This window comes from Aricia agestis, chromosome Z (genome assembly GCF_905147365.1).
Source record: "Aricia agestis chromosome Z, ilAriAges1.1, whole genome shotgun sequence".
Lineage (NCBI taxonomy): Eukaryota > Metazoa > Arthropoda > Insecta > Lepidoptera > Lycaenidae > Aricia > Aricia agestis.
The window spans coordinates 30,057,145-30,084,061 of NC_056428.1; the positions used below are offsets into that span (position 1 = coordinate 30,057,145).

Sequence of the window (26,917 nt, forward strand, 5' to 3'; positions counted from 1 at the left end):
TCCGTCTCAGAAACGAATAAAACGTTAATTCACGAATTGGGAACGAGATTGGGAATTTTTGCACCCTACAACACAACAGTACCTCGTACCGCCCATATTTTCCTTATTCAGATCACTTTTTAACGTTTTCAACGTGTTTTCATTTTTAACTAGTAAACCGTATTTCACAGCTGATCGCACTCTGACACCCACGTGTTGCCTGAATCTGCCACTCGCCGCGCCACTAGAGATATCCAAGAGGCCTATACCTGCCATTTTAAGCTTCTTGGTGATAGGATTATTTCTTGTCATAGACTTGCCATAGAGTATAAAATACCTACGCCACTGACCTCTATAATATACTGGACAGGCGATCGCTATCAATAAAATATTCCTATTTGAAAGTCGCCATATTGGCGCTGATTGCTATGTGAAAGCAGTAGTGAGTGTACTTGGAACTACTATTTTGCAAATGACGGTTGTAATTTTCTATGTAATTAGTTCACAGTACGCTCATCGCGGCGCTTCAATTCGCACAAAAAATAGCTGTCATTTTGTACGGCATAGCCTGTCCAGTGTATTATAGAGGTCAGTGACCTACGCCCACGGGATCTAGGGTTGTACGATGTGTCGATAGTCTATACCATCTAGTATCGACGAATATGATATTATGACAAAAAATATTATATACTTACGTACAAGTGACAAAAGGTAAGGACAGAAAAACAATAATTAACATTTAAGTCCTATCCTAATATATATATATATATATATATACATATATACATATATATATATATATATATATATATATATATATATATATATATATATATATATATATATATATATATATATATATATATATATATATATATATATATATATATATATATATATTTATTTATTTATAAATATAATTATAAATGTGTAAAATGTGTGTGTATGTGTGTGTGTGTGTGTTTGTGTGCGAGTGGTTATTAATTGTACACTTTTATTAGGTTTTCGGCTTCGGCGTGATATGACAGCAGTGATTGGGTAAGAACATTTTTACCTTTATGTACAGAGTATAGTTTCAAATCAAACAGGTTTATAAGTCTATTATAGATATATGGAGACAGAAAAATTCCAAATTCCAACATATAGTGATTTCAATTTTTTCTGAAGCATTCGAGGTAAATGCTACCAAAAAGTAAGATTTTGCACCAGGTACCCTGGATCCGAAGGTACCCAACAGAACTTTTGAATCCTTATAGATACAGGTTCGGGAATTTCGGCGTTGTTTGAACAACTGAAAGCATAAGCCATCAATCACTTTATTTAATCATCATCATTAAAATCATAATTATGCCATGGGTCATCACATTATGACCCAATTAATGACGCTTTTCGTGATATTTTGCATCGAAGCAGATGTTTTTGATGATTATTTCGCTGTTTGTGGACCGATTTCCAAAATTCTTGTGTAGGATATAATCTTGATTTTGTATAATAATAACGAAAGTGGTGATGATGGGATCTATGAGCAATCGAGGGAAATCCTTGAAATTTATCAAAAGACTTCTAGTGGTTAAAATGTTGTTTCTAGTAACTTAAACATATTATGTTACGAATAAGAGAAAGTTCATACGAAGGTGTCTCTAGGTCCAAAGGCACTGAACAGAACTCCTGAACCTTTAAAGATAAAAGTTTTTAAATTACAGCATCGCTTAGATAACTGCAAGCATTTACCACAATTTCGCTTACAGTGACATAATGTGAATAGTTAACATTCGTAGTGATTATTTACGCATAAAGCCTTATCTTGTAGATAACTAAAAAGAGTGAAATTATTATTTTTAACAAAAAATTAAAACCGACTTCCAAGGTAAAAACAATAATAATATGAACTAAAAAGTATTAAGTAAATAACTCATACTCTATAATAGTGCCTTTTTCAGAATTCGTCTAAATCGCAACTATTTCTGTACATGCTACAGTATTCCCATTTCCCATTGGAAATGGGAAATGTTGCTAAAACAAAACTGTGTCACGGCGTTAGTGTTGAGTTTTTCAGCCTTCAGCCCTCCCCCCTCCCCCGCTCCTGAAAATGTTGCTTTAAACCAAAGGGTGTCGCGTCTTTCGTGTTGAGCTGTAATTATTATTCTACTATTTTAGGAACAAAGTAAGTTATTAATTAAAAGTGAATTTATTCAATCCTAAACTAAACATACAGAAATATTGCTTATGACAAAATAGTACAGCCTGGACAGGGACAGACCGACAGGCTGATATTTTATCTTTGTGATCGGGTCCCGTTTTTACTCTTTGAGTAAGGGACCATAAAAAGGAGAAAATTATCTATCTCTGTTATTATACTATGCTAACGCGGACGAAGATGCGGGCAACAGCTAGTAGAGTATAAAATGATAATGCCAGAGAATGTATCTCTCGAAGAAGTGAACACAATATCCTAAGATCTGACCGTAAAATCCTGCATGAATCGTTTTTTTCGATCAAATATATTTTAAATTAATCTTCAGAACTTATAAAATGGATTAATGTTGGGTTGCCTTGTTAAAAGTAGCCGCAAGTACCTCTAATTGAGTAAAATGAAAGCCCGTAATACAAACTTGCGTGTATTCAATAGAAAAAATAAGAACTAAGGAGGAATGACATTGAGGAATGACAGGACACTACGCATAAAAATAAAAACGCCTGTTAAATAAACATTGCAATCTTGCGGGTCCTCGACGTCCTCAAATTCTCCCAGGCATAATAATTGTAGGCCTGAACATTTGTCTTAAACAAAAGTGATGGCAACCCCAGTTTGCGGCTATCGTGCAACTGGCAACCATGGATATTCATGCACAAAATGCATAAAACTTTAATTTTGTATCAAAATTATTAAAAAAATCGATGCTTCAATTTTGATGATGAACTATGTCTGTTTACGGGCTGGCAACCCTAGGTTGCGGCCGACTTAGAGCTGGCAACCATTTACACCTTATTTTGTCTCGTCATTTTCTTTTAAATGATGTAAAATTTACTGAAAAAAATATTCAAACAAATTATTAGCATTTATTTCATGAACATTAAACTTAATTAGAGGTATTTGCGGCTACTTTTGACAAGGCAACCCAACATTAATCCATTCTATACGTTCTAAAGATTATTTTAAAATAAATTTGATCGAAAAAAACGATTCCTGCAGGATTTTACGGTCGGATCCAATACTACAACATGCACATATAACAATTAGAATTTGTATCAACTAACTACTCTTTTTAAACACATCCTTAGTTGGAGTTACTTACAAAGAAAAAACAGTAATTACCCTAGCCGAAGATCTCCTTAAGAGTCTTTTTAGACGAGACAAGAGAACCAGAGAATATGTCATAGGTCATATTGATAGCATTACATGATGAACACAGTATTTAATACAGTGATTTAATCTGTCTTCATAACTAAAAAACCTTCTGCACGTAGGATTATTGAAATATAAAAAATAAACAAAACGTTTCTGTATCAAATGCGTCTGATAAGTCGGATTCCATACAGGTGAACAGTATTCCAGAATGCTGCGAATAATATAATTAAATATTAGGATGGATATAGGTACTTGGTTCATTAAATATTTTCATTTGTCTTGTTACAAATCCTGTCAATTTAGAAGTCCTGTTTATTATATTCTCCATATTATGATCACGGAAACTAAGCTTTTGTAGCCAAATTAATAATTTGGCTACAAAAATTGCATAGCTTTTTACGTGTGTTTACGGATTCTCATTACTTGAACTATAGTTTATCGATATCATGAACTAAATGACTTTCTTTTCTGTATTATAATGTGCTTCGAAATGATCGAAAAATAGAAATATTCAAGAAAATAAACGCACACTACCTACTTGTATGAAAATAACACAAGCCTAGTAAGCACAAAATGGCCACGTGAAGACAGGCCAAGATTACATCTATATAATACTTTATCTATGATCTATACTATAATACTTAATCTATGGACAAGTATTATATTTATGTCAGTGTGTTCTTAAACTGTTACCAGTATACTGGCCTAATCGCTTAGGCCAATGATCGTTTAGGCGTATGCTCTTCGTGAAATTTAAACTAGAGGGACGAAGCAAAAAAACATAGTAATATAATATGGAAATGTTTAAATACATACAGTTTTATGTTATTATGCTAACGGAAACTAGGTATAAGATATTTTGATTTATGTCACACTTGACAGTACACTGATATTTTTTAGAAACACAACCCATATGTAGTCAGTAATGCTGGATTTACACGGGTCACTAAAGCCGCACAATGAGGCATTTTCCTATTTTTTTTAATTTGATTGTCAAACAGCTTCCATTTTAGTAACTAGATGGCGTATGGATCTAGACAACTATCGGTAATACCAGGGAATGCCATCAATCATTGCTACAAAACTGAAGAAAAGAATGTAAAACTTGTTACATTTCAATTTGAAAGAGACTCAATAATATTCCAATGAATAGGATAGTAAAGTTATTATAACGATGTTTTAGCTAAAACTCACAGAAGAAATAGCCCTATTTACCGATATTCACATCAAATATCACAGGAATTATACATTTTGATTTTGACAACATCTTACCTGCACTTGTGCAAGATAACGGATATTTAATGGCTAATATTTTACCAATAATGAACATCAAAAACCCAAATAACACAATTTGGGAAAAAATAATAAAAACCACACCAACAACAACGATGAAAAACTCAAAGTAGATACAGTCTATCAAAAAAGTCATGAAATTAAAAAGTGGCAACATTGTAGTGTCATCCCTTTTTCTTAGATTGATTTGAAAGGGATGACACTACGATGTTGCCACTTACGCTTTACGCTTGCCGTCTGTGTAAGTATGAACTCCTCCAAACATATTTGGAGGAGGAATATAAAACTGCATACAGTTTTATATTTGTTTCTCTTGTGCTCATTGCCAAGCCACTGTAATAATTATAAAATAAAGAAATCTATTGATACAGTTACTGTATATTGATTTAAATTACAAAATAAGTTTAAGTTTTTATACCGCATTTATACAACACGAATGTGTAAACAGGCGCTCGCTATTCGCCTCGCGATTCGTGTTCGTGTTCGTCATTCGCCTCGTGATTCGCCTCGCTATTCGTGCGAATGTGTAATTGCGGTATTACGACAGAAGTATTGAATAGCTATGCAATATTTTGCTTGGCTACTTTTACATATTATGTTTTGGTGGGATGATTATATTATCTTTGCATTGAAAATGGCGGCGCCGGCGCGCAGTGAACGCGAAATCTTAACTGAATTTTTAGAAATGTATAGGAATTTGCCTACGCTATGGGACATTGCTTCCGATCTTTATAAAGTCATTAGAGTCCACTGTCCAATATTTTTAAAATATTTAGATGGCTCAATGTTTTTCTTTCTTTTAACCACCGCTTCATCCACAACCGTCTTTTTTTACGTTTTTTTTCATCACATATAGCAATGCTAGCGGGCGCTATTCCGGTTTTTTGGGGTTCAGATAGTGGTCCCATTGTTCACTAATTTTCCACTGACGATTTACGTGTATATAGAGATTTAACTTTGTTGACCCAACCAAGGTAACCTTTGTTGGTGGTTGGAACCGATCGTGTACATACTTTTAGAGAATGGGGAATTTTCATTTTTATTTTTTAATTTTATTTTTAACAATCTTAACTAGATGGCGTAAGGATAAACACTTCTAGATTTTCATGAGATTTTCTATTGGTTACTCACCGATCTGAAAGGTTGGCATCACTGACTACATATGGGTTGTGTTTCCAAAAAATATCAGTGTACTGTCAAGTGTGACAGAAATCAAAATATCTTAAACCTAAGTGTTCATTGGCCTAAGCTATTAGGCCAGTATACTGGTAACAGTTTAGGAACACGCTAACATAATTTGATACCTGTCAAACTGAAAACTGACAACTGAAAGAGTTTTGGCGGGCATGTCACTTTCCAACTTCTTCTACTTATTATTGTTGGTGTGGTTTTTATTGTTTTTTCCCAAATTGTATTATTTGGGTTTTTGATGTTAAAATATTAGCCATTAAATATCCGTTATCTTGCACAAGTGCAGGTAAGATATTGTCAAAACCAAAATGTATAATTCCTGTGACATTTGGTGTGAATATCGGTAAATAAGGCTATTTCTTCCGTGAGTTTTAGCTAAAATATCGTTATAATAACTTTATTATCCTATTCATTGGAATATTATTGCGTCTTTTTTAAATTTAAATGTATCAAGTTTTACATTCTTTTGCCCAGTTTTGTAGCAATTATTGATGGTATTCCCTGGTATTACCGATAGTTGTCTACCCATACGCCATCTAGTTACTGAAATGGAAACTGTTTGACAATCAAATTAAAAATATAGGAAAACCGAAAATCCCTCATTCACCTGCACAAATTTAGCACCCCATCAAAGGATTTTTGAAATCAAAATGACCTTAATCGATAGGTCTACGTTAGGTCCGTATAGGTCCACCATAATTTTCGTTAGGTCCCCTATAGTTTTTTATGAAATAATTTTTTAAATTTTGCAAAAAAAAAAATGATATCTTAGCACCTCATCTCAACCTAAACTGATAAATTTTTATATTTTTGCATTCTATATCGTTGTAGGCCTGTATAGGTCCACAATAATTTTTGGAAGGTCGCCTATAGTTTATTAATAAATATTTTTTTAAATTTTGAAAAAAAAATAACAGAATGATATGGTGCCAAGAAAAAAACAATAGATTTATGTTGTTTAAAATAGTCAAAAAGGTCATTTTTCCGAAAACATTTTCTCTTTTTATTTACCAAAGCTGCGTGAGTAACGTACAAACATCACTGGGTTGCTAGATTAATTTACTTGGTGCGTGGAGCGCATGCGCTGCGAATAAAAATAATCAAATGAATAATATAGAAGCAAAACCTATAGAGCAATACTGACCTAACGATAAAGAATGCAAAAATATAAAAATTAATCAGTTTTGGTATAGATGAGATGCTAAGATGCAATTTTTTTTGCAAAATTTAAAAAATTATTGATTAAAAAACTATAATAAATATTTTTTTAATATAATAGGCGACATGATATGAATCATAATATGATTCATTTTTCTAAAATCGCAAAATGCAACTCTGCTTGCAATTCATTTCTGTATTTTTGTACTGATTTGACATTTGTCAGTTTGACAGTTTTGACAATTCATTTGCTGAATTGATTGAGAGGAATTGCTAAATGTGACCATTTTAGCCGGATCTAACGATATTAAATGCAAAAATATAAAAAATAATCAGTTTCGGTTTAGATGAGATGCTAAGATGCAATTTTTTTTTGCAAAATTTAAAAAAATATTTATTAAAAAACTATAGGCGACCTAACAAAAATTATTGTGGACCTATACAGACCTAACGATAAAGAATGCAAAAATATAAAAATTAATCAGTTTCGGTTTAGATGAGATGCTAAGATGCAATTTTTTTTTGTAAATTTAAAAAAATTATTTATTAAAAAACTATAGGCGACCTAACAAAAATTATTGTGGACCTATACAGACCTAACGACAAAGAATGAAGAAATATATAAAATTTATCAGTTTCGGTTTAGATGAGGTGCTAAGATACCATTTTTTTTTGCAAAATTTAAAAAAATATTTATTAAAAAACTATAGGGGACCTAACGAAAATTATGGTGGACCTATACGGACCTAACGTAGACCTATCGATTATGGTCATTTTGATTTCAAAAATCCTTCGATAGGGTGCTAAATTTGTGCAGGTCCCTCATTCAACTCGAGTGTGTTTGAGTAGGGCCAACTCGAAATAACTCGAGTTAGTTACTCGAGTGAGAGTGACGAGTCGACCATAACTAAATTACTAATCTGTGGATTGCTCGTGGAATACGTAGTACGTCTACAAATATAATACTAGTAATCTGTGGTAGTACGGCATTAGTACGGTATCTCTTCTTAGTCTGTGCTCGTGGATTGTATAAACAGAAAATTTTACAATACCTACCGTACCTACCTACATACCGTAAATTATTTGTGCTATCAATGGTGGGGACGGAGTTTGTGAGAGTAATTATGATTTACGAAGATTTAGTTATTCTTTTACGAAAACAGTAGATTATTGGTTTGAGGAATAGGATAGTTTATTTTATATTTCACTTCAGTGCTTTTTCTTCACGGTGGATTTTGTGTTTCTTCAACCGATTTATACCTACGTCTCGGGCCAGAGAGATAGCTACAGGTATGTATGATGGCTTTATTACTTCCTTACTTTAATTAAATAAGAAATTGTTAAAAAATATGCATTTTGGAAAACAATGAAAGATCCGCTTTTTCGAGAGTAAAATGGGTCTTTTTCTAAATATTTATTATAATGAACATTCACCTGTGATGTGTAACACTTAGGTGTGCTGAATACCAATTTATATAAATCAAAAGTCGGTGCTTAAATAAAAATAGTTAAGGTAATGTAAATATCGATAATATTCATTTACGTCACAGCCCACAGGTCACTGTATATTTTTTTCTGTGTTTGGCAAAACAATGCGTAAAGTATTTTCTGAGACCCACCCATACTTTGCTACTTATTTTAACTGGTCAAAGTAGCGAATTTAATAGCATTTAAATATTCAATTATTATTAGATACCATGCCATGAATTATTGTTGTTGTATAAGTCATGCACAATGGGCAGTGAGCCAAACGTTATAGAGTTGCACACCAAACAAAAATAACAAATGAATAGGGTTCCTTACATAGGAACACTATTCATTTCTTATTCTGTAACCCATAAATTAATGCATGCTCATGTTGATTCATTTAAATTTTTAAACAGTTAACATTTTATAATCACAAAATTTTGAGCATTTATTATAATCCTGTCTTTTCTTTAAGATATTGCTTAAATCATAATAATTAACATCTTAATACCTTTTTGGTATTACTCAGTACACTGTTAAAACGCAATTTTATTAATATGCCACTGAGAAAGTTAATTAAGTAGACTGATTATATCTCCAAGAAAAAGATCCAGTCCATAACAAATATAAGTACTTAGTTGTACAATGTTTTCTACAACAAAACACTTTATTGTTGTTGCGCTTGCCAAATCCTCTATGTTTTTTTAGTCAAATTTTCAGGGGTAAACAATAATCTATTTTATTTTTTCAATGATGGTTAGGCTTATCGATAACTTAAAAATGCAGTATGGTGGCAAATCTTATTATATTGTATGAACTAAGACCTTTAATTTATTTATAAATCCATCAATCATTCAATAAAATAGTTTATTGTCCAATGCAACAACATTATAATATTATCATACATAACTTGTCATATACAATGTATGTAAACTGTGTATCTCTTTAAAAGTAATCATCCGTAGTTAATATAATACCAACAAAATTTTATCAGGTTATATAATATTATTTGCAAGTATAAAACAATAAAAGGAAATTAATTAATGCAAGTAATTATTGTATTATCACAGTCAATTAAATTACCTAACCACATAACAACTATAATTGGTTGTGTAACAGTTTTAAAGTAACGCCTGGATTAAATTATTGTTCACAAAATAGCACAAGGTATTGTATTGGAATAAATCTTTGAGTATCACATAAATGGATATCAAGATATAATGTATCACTTTTTAACCGACTTCCAATAAGGAGGAGGTTATATGTTCGGCTGTGGATATTTTTTTATTTTTATTTGTGTATGTTCAACGATTACTCTGCTGTTTGTGAACCGATTTTCGAAATTTTTGTTTTGTACAACAAAACAAAAATTTTTGGTTTCACTGCAATTTGATCTCATTTTCACAAAAGTGGTGACCTGATGATGGGAACCATGAGTAATCGAGGGAACTCCTCGAAATTGATATGGAAACATATGGTGATTTTGGTTTTATGAGAAGCATCCTAAGCATATGCAACCAAAACGCAAGATTTTGCACCGAGGTATACTATGGTTCTGAAGATACTAAGAGAACTCTGGATACCTTATAGATACAAGTTAGGGGGTTTAGGCGCTGTTTTAAGAACTGAAAGCATATGCTACTATGCAAATTACATTCATCATCATCATTACCACGTCAGGGTCACCAATGTCACAAAAATTGAACATAACAAATTCAACCTTAACTCCAGAGCGTAAGGCACACATTTGACATTACTTCTGAGAAGTAAGCTGCTTCGATAATACAAACTAACATGCCTGTCTCACTTCCATACAAACTGCGCAAAATCGCCGAGATATTTACCTACTATTCTGGAAAACAACCTAATTTCATCCTTTTGCATTGCGTTTAGCGTTCATAGTAAGTACAATAACTGTCCGCCGTTTCGCTTCAATCTGCCAGCTTACTTTTGTTTCTTTTACCACATGCTCACTTCGATTTTTTTTAAGTAAGTACTTATTGTTTAAAATTATCTGCAGCTGATATTATATTTTGTATGTGTGCCTGTTAACAAATTGTAATAACTAATAAGATACGCAGAATAAGATACAGGTGTGTTATTCTAAGTAAGTAACTAAAAAGAGTGAAATTATTATTTTTAACAAAAAATTAAAACCAATTTCCAAGGTAAAAACAATAATTACATCCATATTATATGAACTAAAAAGTATTAAATAGTTTTTCCTATCTAATAGGGCCTTTTGCCGAATTCGGCTAAAAATCAACTATTTCTGTACTCAATCTTCATAATTTTGAAGTTGGTGCCAGTTCCAAAAGTTTTAAAAATTATGGCGGACTGAAGATTCGGCTATCTGGTACCAACTTCAAAATTATGAAAATTGAGTACAGAAATAGTTGATTTTTAGCCGAATTCGGCAAAAGGCACTATTAAATAGGAAAAATTATTTAATACTTTTTAGTTCATATAATATGGATGTAATTATTGTTTTTACCTTGGAAGTCGGTTTTAATTTCTTGTTAAAAATAATAATATAAAACTACATTAAAACATCCCTCCTTATGTGAAACATTTTAAAACATTTTCATGCTGTTTGACAAAATGTTATCTAAATAGTAAGATGAGACATGAAATCATCACTAACCATGATTGCCACCATGAATGTGAAGAAGTCTATGCGGGCCCCTAGACGAGCAATTTTATTGCGCAATATCACATTATGAGTTATAATATTATTGACTGTCTAGGCCCTAGGGGCTGGCTAAAGCGATTCTATTGGATCTTAAAAACACATTCCTCTCAACACATCTCTGGTGGAAACGCAGCCTAACGGTTGTATTGGTCGTGGACAAACATAGTGTCATTCTAAAAAAGTAAACTTCCAAACAACTAGTATAATGATGGATAATAATTATTATCTGATTAATGTGAATCAAACACATGAAAAGTACTGATAAGATATAATATGATAGATTTTCCATATTATCGTCATAGTTATCTACAAATAAAACCTAACCTTTAACATAACCCGGTTATTTTATTATTTCTTGAAAGTTTGGGCTTATATTAATGATGTTTCTATATCACAGTATAGCAGGCCTACCGACAATCATACTAAAGTTATAATATAATTATATAATAAGATAGCAGTACATACTCCCTAAAATTATTATTGAAAGCAGAAAACAACTGAAGCTGCTTTATCTTCTTTCAAATTCTACACACCAAAATTCGTTTATTATACGGGATCCTACATTTACCAGCGTTTCATAAAATCAGTAATTCAGTTTTATGTGTTCCAAATTTCAGTTGAGGTAAAGCCTTTATTCACGGACTACACTCAATACAATTATTATACTAAAACCATAAAAACGTATTTATTATTTATTTAGGTTGTCCTTCAACATAGACCTCCCCCATTTCCTTTTACTTGTCTGTGTTCCTGGCAGTTCTCCTCCATCTCTAGAAATGTTAAATTATTTTATGTTTTGTGTCCATAAAATTGTTAGATATTTCATTTCAAGTAGCAACATTAATGTTTGGTCATGATGATGATCATGATGTATTAAGAAAATGCTCTTGTAGAAACCAACTTATTACAGCTAGTCAAACCTAGAAAGGCGTAACATTTCTTCAATTAAGGAGCAAGGCACTTTGTGCTCATGAATAATTAGAAAGGTTTTGACGATTAAAACTCGTGTTAATGAAGTCCAATTGATGAAGTTACTAAACACAGTTTAAAAATATATTGTTTTTAAGTGATTAAAAACAATATATTTTTAATTTTCATTGAGGATGTATGGGATTTATGACAAAATCTTCATGGTTAGGGAGTCATTGAGTGACTATCTAAGTGCATTCATAAGGTACTTTATTTTTAAAAAGTGGTCAATATTACTAGACTTTACCCGCGGCTTTGCCTGCGTTAGGGGGGTATTACATTATCATTTATATTGGATCATTTCTATGATCATATATAGGATCCAATATAAATGATAATTTGATCATATCTACATATTACATTATCATATTTCATTGATCCAATTTTACGTCATAGTGGTTTCAATAGCCAATGGAGAGCGCTAACGCTGACAGGTATTGACGTCAGGGTTACTAGATCTTAGAGAATTCGATTTGTCAAAAGACATCGTCATTTTTAATATGGCTTGTTTTTGTTATTTCAGCAAGATTATCCAAGTATATAATTAGAAAAATAATTACATTACATTTGAAACATATTAACGAACAAGAAATTAAAAACTCTTTTTTATATTAAGTAACTGGTAACACCTATTTCTATGACCGTATTGGATCCAATCTCTCAGCAAATGTCAAAAATCTATGATCAAGGAAGAAATGAATCATGTCTATATTACATTATCCAATATCATTGACTCAATGATCTCGGATCCAATATATATCTTATATCTTTAAACGAGCAATTCTTGTATATATATATACAAGAATTGAATTGAAATAATAATACTATTTTGTTAGCAACTAATTGTTTTAACGACCAGCAGATGGCGTTATTAAGTAACACGAAGTCAATGAGTGTTTGCTATACCTAGCAAAGCTCGGTCATCCAGGTACTGATAATCTAATATCCCCCTTAGGGGGCGTCCACAAGTTAACTTGGGGCTCGAGTCAAATCTCATCTAAATTTTGTGTTGGAGAGAAGCTCGACAATATTCATCATTTCAATTAAAATAAAGATACTATTAGGATAGTGTTATTGTTTACACACAAAACAAGGAAAATAACTATTATTTATTATCATTATGTATGCGGTACAATCAGGAGTTATTTAATATTTTCCTTGGTAGCCTTTACGACGATGTCATAAGTAGTCGTAGGTGTAATAATGTGTTCTGTACAAAGACACATATCATTAAACACATACTTGTGCGACCGCCGACCACACACATGACCATGAGTGATTAAACAACTTGTTCCTCGTACGATAAAGAACAAAGAGTATAGTCGACTGTCGACCTTTGAGTTATGTAGATCACATTAATCATTCGCCATGGCAGTATCATGCAGCTTAAGACTTAAGAGATAGTTGCACGACCGCAACATAACGGCTATGCGACATAATATTTTGTCGCATAGCCGGCCACACGGGCGCTGCGCCATCGCAGCGTTTATTACGATTTACGAAGCAGTCTTAACGTCAATTGTACGTACGTACGTACGTACGGACTGCAGCTCCCGAGACGAAGCGGGAGGGGAGCTGCAGTCCGTCATGTACGTGCGTTGCGACGACGCAGCGCGCCGTGTGAACACCTTGGTTATATGTATGTAAAACAACGCAACGGCAGCGCTGCGTCGACGCAACGCTGACGCAACGCGCTGTGTGGACTGGCTCTTAAGGGGGTGACTAACCCCAAAGTGTCGATTTTATAATTCATTTTTACACTTGAAAATGAGCCCCGAATTGTTTCATTTTCTAAACTTAGATACTACATTATACTTCCGAGAAATCGATTTGAGCAAAAACACGATATCTTAAAATTTTCTCGATAGAAAAAAACACAAAGATGCATCTGTTTTTCACGGATTTTTCATTTATTGCCATAACCGTGCATTGAACTAAGTTAATATTTTAACACATTGTAGAAAATTCTATCATTGAGAGATTGATCTAGCGGATTTTTAAAATGTTGTATATTTATCGAGTTATTAAGGAAAAACTAATTTGGCGATGAATCCGCGTCGTCCTTTTTCACCTGGCATATGAAAGACGGGCGTGAGTGTGAAGAGAGAAGGACGATGTTTCATTTTTTGGGTTAGTCGCCCTCTTAAGGCACCGTTCTTATCTACGCGCTACGCGCCAAGCGCGACTGCGTCTGACAAAAATTAAAATAAAATGTCACTTTATGACGTACATGTACGTCATGACTCATGAGTGCGTCATGACTCATGAGTACTCATGAGGTCCAGAAAAAAAAAAACACTTCAAGTCTTATAAAGCTTCAAAATATAATTTTAATTTATCTTAATATGTATATTTCTTGTGTGCGTGTGTATGTGACTGAACTCCTCCTAAACGACTGGACCAATTTTGATAAAATTTTTTGTGTGTGTTCGTGGAGATTCGAGAATGGTTTAGATTTACAGTTTGGTGTACTGGAAAATGTTTTTTCAATTAATTTCTTATTTATAAGGAGTTGTTGATTTTGGAATGTTTTACATTAGATCCGGCGGACGGCGCTATCATCGCATTCAATATTATTCTATTTCAATTTTAGTTTGTCCTGACAGATGGTGCTACGATTAATTTGAAAAAATTTTGTTATTCAATTCATGTGCTGATTAAAATATTAAATAAATAACACATAGGCTACAATTTTAACCGACTTTCAAAATGGGGGAGGTGTTATGTTCGTTTTCTTATATTCAACGATTACTCCGCCGTTTGTTAACCGATTTTCAAAATTTTTCTTTTGGTATATAGGGTATCATCCCAATTTGGTATTATATTCAGAAAAGTGGTGATCTGATGAAGGATCCATAAGTAATCGAGGGAACTCCTCAAAACTTATAGGGAAACATATGGTGACTTCGGTTTCGTGAGAAGTATTCTAAGCATATGCTCCCAACAAGTAAGATTTTGTACCGAGATATACCTGGTATACCGTGGTTCGGAAGGTGCTGAGAGAATTCCTGATTCTTTATAGATACAAGTTTGGGAGTTTCGGCGTTGTTTTAAGAACAGAAAGCATATGCTACTATGCAAATTACATTCTTCATCATCATCATCATCATCATCACTACCATATTATACCATTTCATAGTCTTTTAGATCGAGACTCGAGTTTGTCAAGCGATAATTAAAAAAAAACTATATCTACCTAATACTATAAACCTGAAGAGTATGTTTGCTTGAACGCGTCAATCTCAGAAACTACAGGTCCGATTTAAAAACTTATCTCAGTGTTAGATAGATCATTTATCGAGTAAGACTCATCATTTATCGAGAAGGTTATATTATATTATTACTCTAAGACTAACACGACAGAAGAAACTCAGGAAAATGTGGGAAAAACGGGGGAAATATTTTTTATGGGAAAATGTACCTACGGATTCTGTAAAATTTCTAATTTACGCGGGCGAAGCCGCGCGGGACATCTAGTAGTGGTATAATACGGTATATACCTTATCTATACATATATTAATTGATTGATACGTCTTGGTATAAAATTCATTACAATATTTCGCGGTCTGAGATTCAACCTTTCGCGGTCCGCCTGTTGCTGACCGCTGGTCTAGACTCTAGAGTCTAGACTCTAGACTCTAGCGAAACAAGCCGCCGCTGCTTTAAGGTGGCGTAGAGCAAAATGAAATCAATAGCTTAGGTCATAAGGTTGCATTTTATTTGTATTTTTGTACGTCACAGTCTTTTGCGACAAGTATCGGTAAGGCACCTTTACGTGTAAAAATTCATGGTATTCTTTAAAGGTGAGATAGTCGCATCTTGGATAGCTCCAGTGTGACCACTCTTAAATCACTCGTGACCCGATATATCAAAAACGTTGCTATATTCTGCTAAAATCTACTAAAACGTGTTTTAGCTTCTACCAAAAATCTACCTTTATTAATATTCTACGTGGTCGAAACTAAAATAAATCTAAAATGTTTGTATGGACTGTCTTCATTATGCATTTTAAATTTTTATATTATTTGTTATATAATATCGATCTTCTATTAAAATTTACAAAAAATTTTGGACTACTAAATCGACACTCGCGTGGAAATTAAAAAATCGCGTAAAATACGAATATTCTTGTAAACTTCCTTTGGAAACCTGACGTTTCTCCAAGACCAAAAGTAGCCTGTGTTACTCTTGATCGTACGTTGCTTCGCTAGGCTCGAAGGTAGGACAATCAAACAAACAAACACACTTTCGCATTTATAATAATATTAGTATGGATATTAGGTAGTCATGAAAGGTAAGTAGTATAGTAATACTGTATACATAATGATTATATTATTATTAATTGTAAGTTTTATTTGTTTCTTATAAAACTCGTTATTGATATTTATAGTAATAAAAGGTACCAAAAAGGAGAAAAGTAGGACTCTACAAAAAGAAGAGAGATCCCATCAAAAACATCCTGTAAAAAAAACCAAGTCTCGCAACTCAGTTTTTATACCGTAAATGAGATCCATGCAATACCAAGTCGGTTAATTTATTCAGTCCCTACCTAGGGGACCTTCAGTCTCAAGTTAGTACGTAAGTTATTACCATATCAATATTAAAAATCTTTTACGTTTTAAATAAATAGATCGACTTGGACATCGCATGATTAGATTGTTTAGTATAACACTATACAGTATCACACAGCACTACGGGCCTGCATCAATCGCATGGAGCGCAATAGACTAAACAATCTAATAATAAAATAATTATGTATAAATTGTAAGATACATTGTGTTTTCATGCGAGGTCCAAGTCGATCTATTTATGGTCTCCTGTAATGGTTGCTTTTAGTGTGTTTATTTAATTTTTGTTTGTTTCCCATGGTTTCGATTAAATATTTCTCAATCTGGAGTAAAGGAAAAAGAAGTACATCCTCTCCTCATGCGCGCGAACGCGACTGTTGGCGACTGAGAGGTGAGACAAATTTAGCGGTGAAGCTCCAATGTGGTTTTTCTTAAATATCTTTAAAAATATAAAGAATATTAAAAATCCGCTAGGTCGAACCCTCGGCGATAGACTTTTAGGATAAGATGTGTAAAAATATTAACTCAGTTTAATGCATGGTTTTGGCAATATATGAAAAAAATCGTCAAAGTTAGATGCATTTTTGTGATTTTTTTCTATCGAGAAAATTTTACGATATCGTGCTTTCGCTCAGATCGAATTCTCGGAAATATAATGTAGTATCTGTGTTTAGAAAATTAAACAATTCGGGGCTTATTATCAAGTACAAAAATGATTTATAAAATCGACAATTTTGGATTAGTCGCCTTCTTAACGGAAATCCGCTGCGCCCCGACACAGTGTGCGATACGCGCATCCGCTTCCATACAAATTATATGGAGTCGGATTTTTGCGATGAGCCCCGGCACGGCCCGTCTCAATGTGCTAACTCCTTAAAGGTGGCTTTTCGATCTTTAACACAAGCGACCGTGACCGACAATAATTTCAAACAAAATGCCTCTTTATGACCTAGAGCAGAACCTCACCAATTAGTTTCGTTTGGGGTCCATTTTAAGAAATAATTTGCGGTCCACACATTAATACTCAAGTGTGTGTCTCCATCAGACTACTACTAGTTCCAATATAATAACGAAATTTTAAAAAATATGAGATATAAAGCACAATATTTAAAAGGGTTTAAATCATAAACATTTTAATAAAACGTAATACTTTGGCTGTAATTAATTTACAAACTCACCTCTGACAAAAATCTTTATCATCGAAATATTATAAGTATTAACTAGGATAACATACATTTTATTTGAATAAAATTGTTAGTGAATCTATATTAAAAAGGTTTGAACCGAATAATTTTGTTTCTTAATATTTATTTCCAAAGATATTTTAAAAATACATGAAAAATAACATAGAGAAGATCCGCCCCTCGAAAATACAATTTTATTCTAAGCTAAAATGAATCTTATTGCGATGCGTACACGACTTCGGTTGTGTGCAAGGTTATCGTTTTGGAATTGAGGTAAGTGCTCGCCTTAACTCCGAATTCGAGTAGATACGGAAATTATGAATCACAATTCACATCGCTGAAGTTTCTTAGCCTTGCTTGAATATCGAACACAACGCTATAAATCGAGTCGAAGTTTTATTCTCTTTTGTGTTAGGCGATACGAGATTACGGCTGGTATGAAACAGTTATTGAAAACCAATTTCAATTCTAGACGTAGCCTGGCACCTAATCGATAGTGAACTATTTTGAGCAGAACACATTGAATCACAACGGAAATGGTACGCGGCTTGTAAATAATTATGAATTATAATGCCATGATTCTTTATGAATAATTCGACTACGTGAATGGACACTTTAAAGGATAGTTTGACAAACTTGGAAATTTAATGTTCACTCGGCGTAACTTGACGGTAGCGGTCATTGACTCCCTGTCAAAAACTTGTCATTTTCTATACAAAGCCGCGATTGACATCTGACACCTTATTGTCAATCGCGGTTTATACATATAGAAAATGACAAGTTTTTGACAGGGAGTCAATGACCGCTATCGCCCAGTTACGACGAGTGAACCTAGACTCAGAGAAGAAATAACAGAAATGTTGTATCGATGATGTATACATATATATCTAAGACATGTGCTAATAATTACAAGCTTGAATAAAGTATAACATAGTGCACTTATCTACAAGTGTTTTACTGTAAGTGTTTGTGGTACTAGTTTTACTATACTAGTTAAGAAACCTAGGTATTGTATAATATTATGTAATAGCCATATATATACAAAAGAACCTTCATCTACACAAAATTGCATTAAAATTTGTCCAGCGGGGTTAAAATGGCCACATTTAGCAATTCCTCTCAATTAATTCAGCAAATGAATTGTCAAAACTGTCAAACTGACAAATGTCAAATCAGTACAGAAATATAGAAATGAATTGCAAGTAGAGTTGTATTTTATGATTCATGTCATGATTCTTCAAAGCGACCATTTTAGCCCCGCAGTTGTTTTATTGCAATCAATATTTAAACCTCTAGTACTTTATCGGAGCTCATGGCGATTTTAGCTTCTAATGAACACACAAGGGAATAGTTTTGACGTGCCTTGTGGCTGCCAAAGGGATGAACCGATTTTAATATAAATTTTCCATTTGCAGGGGTCCAAGATGAATCGCGGGGGTCGGGTGGAGCCGACTCCGCCGGAGTGCGCGCTCGCGGCGGAGATGTTCGACCACTTTTGCTCAGCCGGCACCATGAAACAGATCCTGGCGCTGCACAGGGAGATCTGCAACACCCTCAACCTTAAACCCAACAGGCTACCGGACTTTTACCCCAAACTCAAGGTGCGTTGTGTTATCAGCAGGAGATTGGGGAGTTTAGTAGTGTTTTTGTTGCACTTATGTTTTACACAGGAGATTGGGAAATTTTTAGTCGGATTTAAGACTCTTTATAATGATGGGATTTTTACAATAATAGGATACAAGGCGGTAAAGATATCTTTTACTGCCGTTCCCAATATTTGATCTATCTCTGGTTTTGCCCTACTAGAGATAGGAATAGCTCACAATTGATATAAAATATATGTCTAGCTCTAATGTCTAATGTGAGCTATTCCTATCTCTAGTAGGGCAAAACCAGAGATAGATCAAATATTGGGAACGGCCGTTAGTAAATACACTGGTTGTATTTGTAGATAGTTTAGGGTGTGTATGCGTCCCACGTATTGGTCACTGGCATGTGAAAGTAGCGACGTTTTTTGTTTTCTCCTACATGACCAATAACTAAACCAGGGGTCATCAAATGGCGGACCGCGGGTCCGCATCCGGACCGCCGAACCCATGGTGTGCGGACCACGCATTTTCAAAGATGACTTCGAACAAATTTCGGTCTCGACTTGCTGATCAACCTCTCCAGGATTTCATATCAATAGCTTGCACCAATTTAACTCCAAACATAAGAGAGATAACAAATAGCTACAAAAAATCACTTTTCTCATTGATATGTGGTGATGAAAAAAAAACCTTTCCGTAATTACCTTTTTTTTTTTTTATAAAATGTGCGAACCGCGAAAGTAATTTCATTTCTTAAAATTGACCCCGAGTGAAACTAATTGGTGACCCCTGAACTAAACCTTTCCCTCGCCATCTACTAGTCTCAAGATTAATCTATATCTCACAACAATGTCCAAAACTATTACATTTAGTACCTATCTCACGTCCATAAACTGGTAGTTTCGTAGGAGGCGACCTTGCTCCCGGCTCGTGGTTCGTGGTTCGTATGGGTGTAAATTAAATTCCTACGCGTATGGTCTCACATAAACGCAATATTGATTTTGTTTAACATTCAAGCCGAGCTTTGGGATCTAATTCAAAAGAAAACGGTATTTTTTGTTACCTACTTCATAATCGCCTTTCCATGACAAGCTTCTAAACCTATATGGATTAAAATTGTATGTTTATAGGGGCTTTTATAACTACAAAATATTTAATGCGTAAAGCAATTAAATAGAACGAAATTAAATTAATGGTCTTTAGGCTACGGGCTGTGTCCCTTAGAGTCTGTTAAAAGTGACACCCGTGGGCTTGGTGTCACGCAAAGGTGACGCGGTGTCCGTCGCGTGCGTCGACCGAGCGAGCGGCCTTTGCGAAATCCCTTGTCAGTCACCCGGCGACGTGATCTGCAAACCTTTATGACTAACACCTCGATTATTGTTTTTTATGGCTATAATGCAGCTTCACGTCTCGTTCATTCCATGCCACTTTATCAAAATATATAAAAACGGCAAAAGATTTCAAGAGAAAGAATAATGATTATTTGATAGCTCTCAAGCTGTAATGTTCTCTGTTCGTTTTGCATAATTTAGTAGATTTCCACACAGTTCTTTAAATGCTTAGGGCCTTACACTACGCTGATCTTAGTAGCTGCATCCATTCAGGCTTAATGAACTCATAAAAAATTTATTAGCAGCTCACTTCCAAACCTATTCATCGAATGTAAAACACGATATTATCTTCCGCTCCGTGAACCTAGAGCTTGGCAAGGTGCCACCGAAAAATTTGGAGATAATGTGGGATGAACTCAAGTTGTATAGAAATAGCTGGAGATGAAACCAATTCCAGGGCATTACGCAAATGTAATTTATATAAATAGATTTCGTATAGCCGACTTTCTGACTAATTCACACTGGTCCGTGCAGTGCGGGCTTCGACCGAACAATTTAAGTAGGCGGTTACACTCAACTGAGATCTTCCGCCTTGTCCCTTGTGTGATGTCTTTATGTCGAATGCAGCGTCATTGCAAAACCGAGATGAAAATGTTTAGCGTGACTCTGATGAGCGGTATACGTTACTTTACTAATAGAAAGATCCACGCTGTGTAGACGTAACTATTTATTGATATACAATGTTTTGTCTTTCCTTGTCCAGTGTGTCAAAAATGTCGCTGGACAGACAAGAACAAGACATCGTATATATATAATAATAATTGGAAATTGCCAGTTTTATTTAACCCTGAATTAAAATTTTTGCCAAGCGAATTGATTTTGTGATTAGAAATTTAATTCATGCTTATTTTTCTAAATGATTGTATTATTTGAACCTTGCACAATGTCTTTAATTGATAATAATTATTACTTAATATTATAAATGCGAAAGTATGTCTGTCTGTCTGTTTGTTACCTCTTTACGGTGAAACGTCTAAAGCGATTTCTAGATGAAATTGGTTATGAAGATACTTTCAATGACGGTTAAGGATATAGGATAACTTTTGCTGTGGTAAAATGTACGGTTACCGCGCTAAACCAATTTCGTCGCAACGAAGTTGTGGGCGTCATGTATACAGTGTGCGACAAAAATAAGTGATTTAATACTTTAGGGTGTGTACTTGTACGTGTTCCTTGTAGAGAGTTCACTGTGAAAGTAGCAGCCCTGAAAGACGAATTTTTTTTTCACTTTTGTATGGACAAGGGCCGAGCGTCACGAGTTTCCCCATACAAAAGTGAAAAAAAAGTGAAAAAAAAGGTCTTTCAGCGCTGCTACTTTCACAGTGAACTCTCTACAAGGAACACGTACACAGTACACACCCTAAAGTATTATCACTTATTTTTGTTACCACCTGTAGATAGTATCAGACAAATTGATGCACACCAACTGAAATTGTGAGAAATGAACGTCTGTTAAAATTATCTTTTAATCTTAGTTAATTGGCATTATTGAATATTAATTAGAATTATGTGCATTCGTTCGGAGGATTAGTAAAAACTCGAATGATTTGATGATTTTATCTTCTAGCTAAGTGGTATTATTGTATGTCATTTTGCTACGCGAGTTTCTTTTTATGTTGCTTGTTTGCGAGATTATGATTGTGCGTTCACTTTTATGTTGGTTTAACATTTCATACGGCGACAGGTCTTGTTTTTCTTACGCCTTTCTAATTGTTAATGCTGGTGATCGTAAAACTTACATTTTCTATTTAAAAGGTCGTTACGTTTAGCTATAAAATCACAAATTGAGGACGACAATTCTCATTATAACTTTATTGGCATTATATTGATTTTGTCGCAATTAATGATTAAGTAATAACTAATAAGTTTTATTTTTATGTAACACCAAAAAACTGCTCAATCTACTTATAAAGAGGTTTTTTTTGTCTTTTAGACCTTATATTTTACGTCTGCAGTCTGCACTCAGAGACCTTAATAAAGGTTTGACAGAAAAGGTTCATAATGATATTCTTTATTGTTAATTGTCAAAGTTTTCATTAAATTAAAATAATCATTAAAATAGATCCCTGCAGATTACGGCTATTAGAGGCATAACAAGCTACGTACTAGCTATTAATTAGTAACCAGTCAGTGAAAACTTTTACTGGCAAATCAACAGGGACTATCGCAATTCGCAGTTGCATAATGACGTGTCGTTGGCACAGAAGGGTGACGTTCTATAATCGGATCATATAATCTTATTGTCTGTGTTTGCAATATAGAATACGAGCCAGCGACAGCCAGACTTTCGTAATTTTATAAAAGCTGAACGTCTGATACTTTAAGGAAGTTTAAGGGCTTCTGACTAGTAGTAGGAACAAGAAGGCAACTGTCAAAAATGTCCGACAGAGAAAGACGAGCTTGCTTAAACTACCCCAAAGAAAATAAGAAAAAAATTACCTTCACTCTTTATCGAATGTGTCAATCACTATTATTCAGAATGAAGAATGTTTCTAGGTATGCCAAATCACTTGAAATTTTGTCACAGTAAAACAACAATTGAAAAAGTCAAAGAAATATTTCAATAAACTAATTTAAGACTTTAAAATACAAAAAAAGGTAAAAAAATACACAAACATAGCAAATAAACCAATTTGTTACAAACAAACCGCATACTACACATAAATAAACACAAGTTACTATGTTTAAGTTGTAAAAAAATCCTGACCAGCTCCTACACTATAATCGAATATAAAACTATTATAAAATATACGTTGGGTTACTAAAATTTGATTATTACTATAAAAAAGTTTGCTATTAGTAGCTATAGTAATTAAAAGAAGATTATTTTATTTTCTAAAAGGTGACAATCTTGATTTCGTCAGAAAGGGTACCTCTTACGCGATGGAAAGAGAGCGCACATGTAGGCAAATATAATTGTAGGCACCTAGCACTGCGCGGTCGGAATTTGAACTTTATAGTATCGCAGCAAGGGTTGTTATTTTTTTAAACGGGTTTCACGAGTTGGACTTCTGTTGGTACTACTAATATATATTCTGTGGTCCCGCTAACAGTCCCGTGACCGCTTGTGACGTCACTGCGATCCAAACTTCATAGTTCATAGTTGCTGCTCGTTCTTACCTCAGCTCCGTCGTAAACTTTCAGCTTTTATAAAATAACGAAAAACTTGCTGTCGCTGGCTCTTATTCTATATTATTTTAGGTTATTATAATATTATGAGTGTTAATATATTTATAGTTTACTACATCCTAAACACGCGATGAGTCACGCTGTACGTCATATTATTGTTATATCCGAGTGAATGATATCACTTTTATCTTATCAATGGCGTTTTCTTCTCACCTGTTAATGTTTCGGATACTTTAGAATTTAGATATTTAAACATATTATTAGTTTTTATTATTCGTAGATATTATACAACCGGAAAAACAAGATCCTATTTACATTTATATTATGTAGCTGTCTTTGTCTTATATTATGTTAAAAATTACAGACACATACTAAAAAAGTCCTGTCTTATTGTTCATTAATAATATATTTCCTGTTTTGTAATAATGCAGAACCTAACCTTATTTAAAAGCCGTTAACGGTTTCCTTTTTAATACTTATAAATTATAATAATTATAATATAGTAAACGTATAATGTACCATAATTTGGTCGTATTCATTTATTATTGTTGGTGACCAAACATCGTCGCATGCGCATGCAATTTTACAAGTACTTATAGTAAATTTATAAGTCAGTCTTGATTGAAATGACAAGAGCTCTTAGATATAATTATCGCATTGATTAATAATAATTTATTTATTTTTGTGTAATTATCTTTTACTATCTATTATAAAAAAGGTAGATATCGCACTAGCGCGTACAGTCTGATACGGCCAAATGAAGCTAAGTCCCTTCTTTTGAATTAGTTGCATGTTGGCAGCGAGTGAGCGACGAGGTGTCACGTTAGAATATCATTGTGTCACGTTTTTGATTTAAAATGCCAAGCTGCGTTTTTAGGAAATGCAAAAATTATACTTATAATGTAAAAAAGGATGAAAAAATTACGTACCACAAGTAAGTACATGAAAACATCTAGTAATTAATTTTTATTTGGATATTTTCCAAAATTATCGACAAATTATTCAATGCAAAAAATTTAACTAAAAAAAGGATAGAAAATACGGACCCTACTGCAGCGTGATAAGGACAGATAATAGAATAATCAATTGAAATAATCAGAAGCGCTTGCGTAGGCACCAACATGTAGGCATCAACTAATTGCGTAATATTGTAAACATCTTTTCGTTTTAATATTTTTTAATTTAAAACTACACATGCGTTTTCCCTTTTAACATTTAGTTTTATCCCAAACCATGTTAGATTAATTACTTTATAAATTAAAATATGGATAGGTAAGCTGTCTAGTACGCCATGCGCCGCTCGGTTTCCGGGGTGGGTCTATCGGTATTATATTATAAATCTATACATTTTATAAGTAAGTATTTTTAAGTATTATAAAACAGAAGTAATATGCCTTTAGAAGTAAGTATGACTGGATGCCTGAAAAAAATAGTACAATATGTTCTGCCCATTTTGAAGACCAAGACAAATATACTACGCCAAAAGGATGAGAAAATTTGCGGTGCCTGTGATTTCATCGGCCAGAGAGCACAATTTTTAACAGACTTCAAAAAAAGAGGTTATCAATTGACGGACAGACGGACAGACATCAAAGTCTCAGTAATAGGGTCCCGTTTTTACCCTTTGGGTACAGAACCCTAAAAACATCTATTGTGTAAAGTTAACTAATGCGACCACATCTTGTCCAGATAAACTCATTGTAGTTTTTGTGGCAAGATTTCTTGTATTTTGTAATATTATTTTATACAGTATTGAACAAAATAAATAAATAAAATAAATGATTAAAAATTTCAAAATAGTATATTGTAACTAATGAATGTCTCGAGAATTACCGAAAAAGGGACCGTTCTTTTAAATGAATTTTTTGATAATTTTTCTGATAAGCACACAAAAAAAAAACATTGGGTGAAGCAAAACATAAACCTCCTAGATATCTTTCAATGTGACCAGTTTGTGAAACCATAATTTTTTATCGATAAACAAAGATGAACGACACGTTTCACGTTTCAAACGTTCGCAAAGTTTTCTGGAAACCCAACCTGAAATATATCCAACGATTTGTTCCACGTTACATAAATCGTTTTCCTCGTAAAGGATATCAGTTAAAACTGTAACATTATCTTGAGATTTTTTATTATATTTACATTATTAACTGCTGATGAACAATTAAGTATTGGAAAATGTTCCACCGGTAAGTATACAATTTTCTGTAAAAGAAGACCGCAGTTCCAGGTGGTTAAATATTTTTTTATAAATGCCCTTGAACTGAATTGTATCTGGATTGTTATTATACCCTCCGTGTCGACGAATATCTCCGAACAATATTTCAATATGGTTCTGACTAGTGACTATATTAGTCTGTATGTCGCGATGTATGTCAATCTGTTTTCATTTTGGATCAGGGATGTAGTGTCCATGGGTGACGGTCGTTGTTTCCCATTAGGTGACCCATTGGCTCGTTTGCCCCCTTATTTTAAGATTAAAATATATATTATACTTAAAATAAGGGGCGATACGATTTTTGGCGCGACGGAGTTGCGGGCGTCATCTAGTAAGCTGACGCCCGCAACTCCGTTGCGCCAAAATTCGTTTATCGCGCGGGAACTGTACCTTTTTCCGGGAAGTATGGATTATAAAAGTACTTTAAGAGTTTAGCTCGGACGTATATCCGGACTGAACTCCTAAAGTAACTCTATATTATGTACCTATATACAGACAAAGAGAAAAAAATTACACGTTAAACGTGTAATTTTCCTAATCAAATCCTAATACATGGGGTATTAGGATTTTTTAAAATATTATGTACATTGGGTACACTTTTGTTTTCCTACGAGTTACGACCGACTTTATTATATTATAATATGTATAGAATAATAAAAAATTATCGAACAAACAATTTGTTATATTAAATGTCTCTTCTGTTCAACAGTAACAGTATTCTCTTGATCTATGTCGCG

General features: G+C 33.6%; 1 protein-coding gene and 1 long non-coding RNA gene across 8 annotated transcripts in view; one reads left to right on the forward strand and one right to left on the reverse strand.

Moving 5' to 3' along the window:
- Positions 1-26,917, reverse strand: part of LOC121738454 — a 285,981-nt gene that overhangs the window by 139,626 nt on the left and 119,438 nt on the right. The window lies entirely within an intron of this gene.
- The window catches only part of LOC121738444 (F-actin-monooxygenase Mical), a 47,663-nt gene continuing 28,700 nt past the window's right edge, over positions 7,955-26,917 (forward strand). For all 7 annotated transcript variants that reach the window (XR_006037286.1, XR_006037287.1, XM_042130484.1 and 4 more), the window contains exons 1-2: positions 7,955-8,260; positions 19,266-19,451. Coding sequence is in view for 5 of the 7 variants with exons in the window: in XM_042130484.1 (XP_041986418.1) it covers positions 19,275-19,451 (177 nt within the window). In the remaining 2 variants the exon portion in view is untranslated. The remainder of the gene's footprint in view (positions 8,261-19,265; positions 19,452-26,917) is intronic.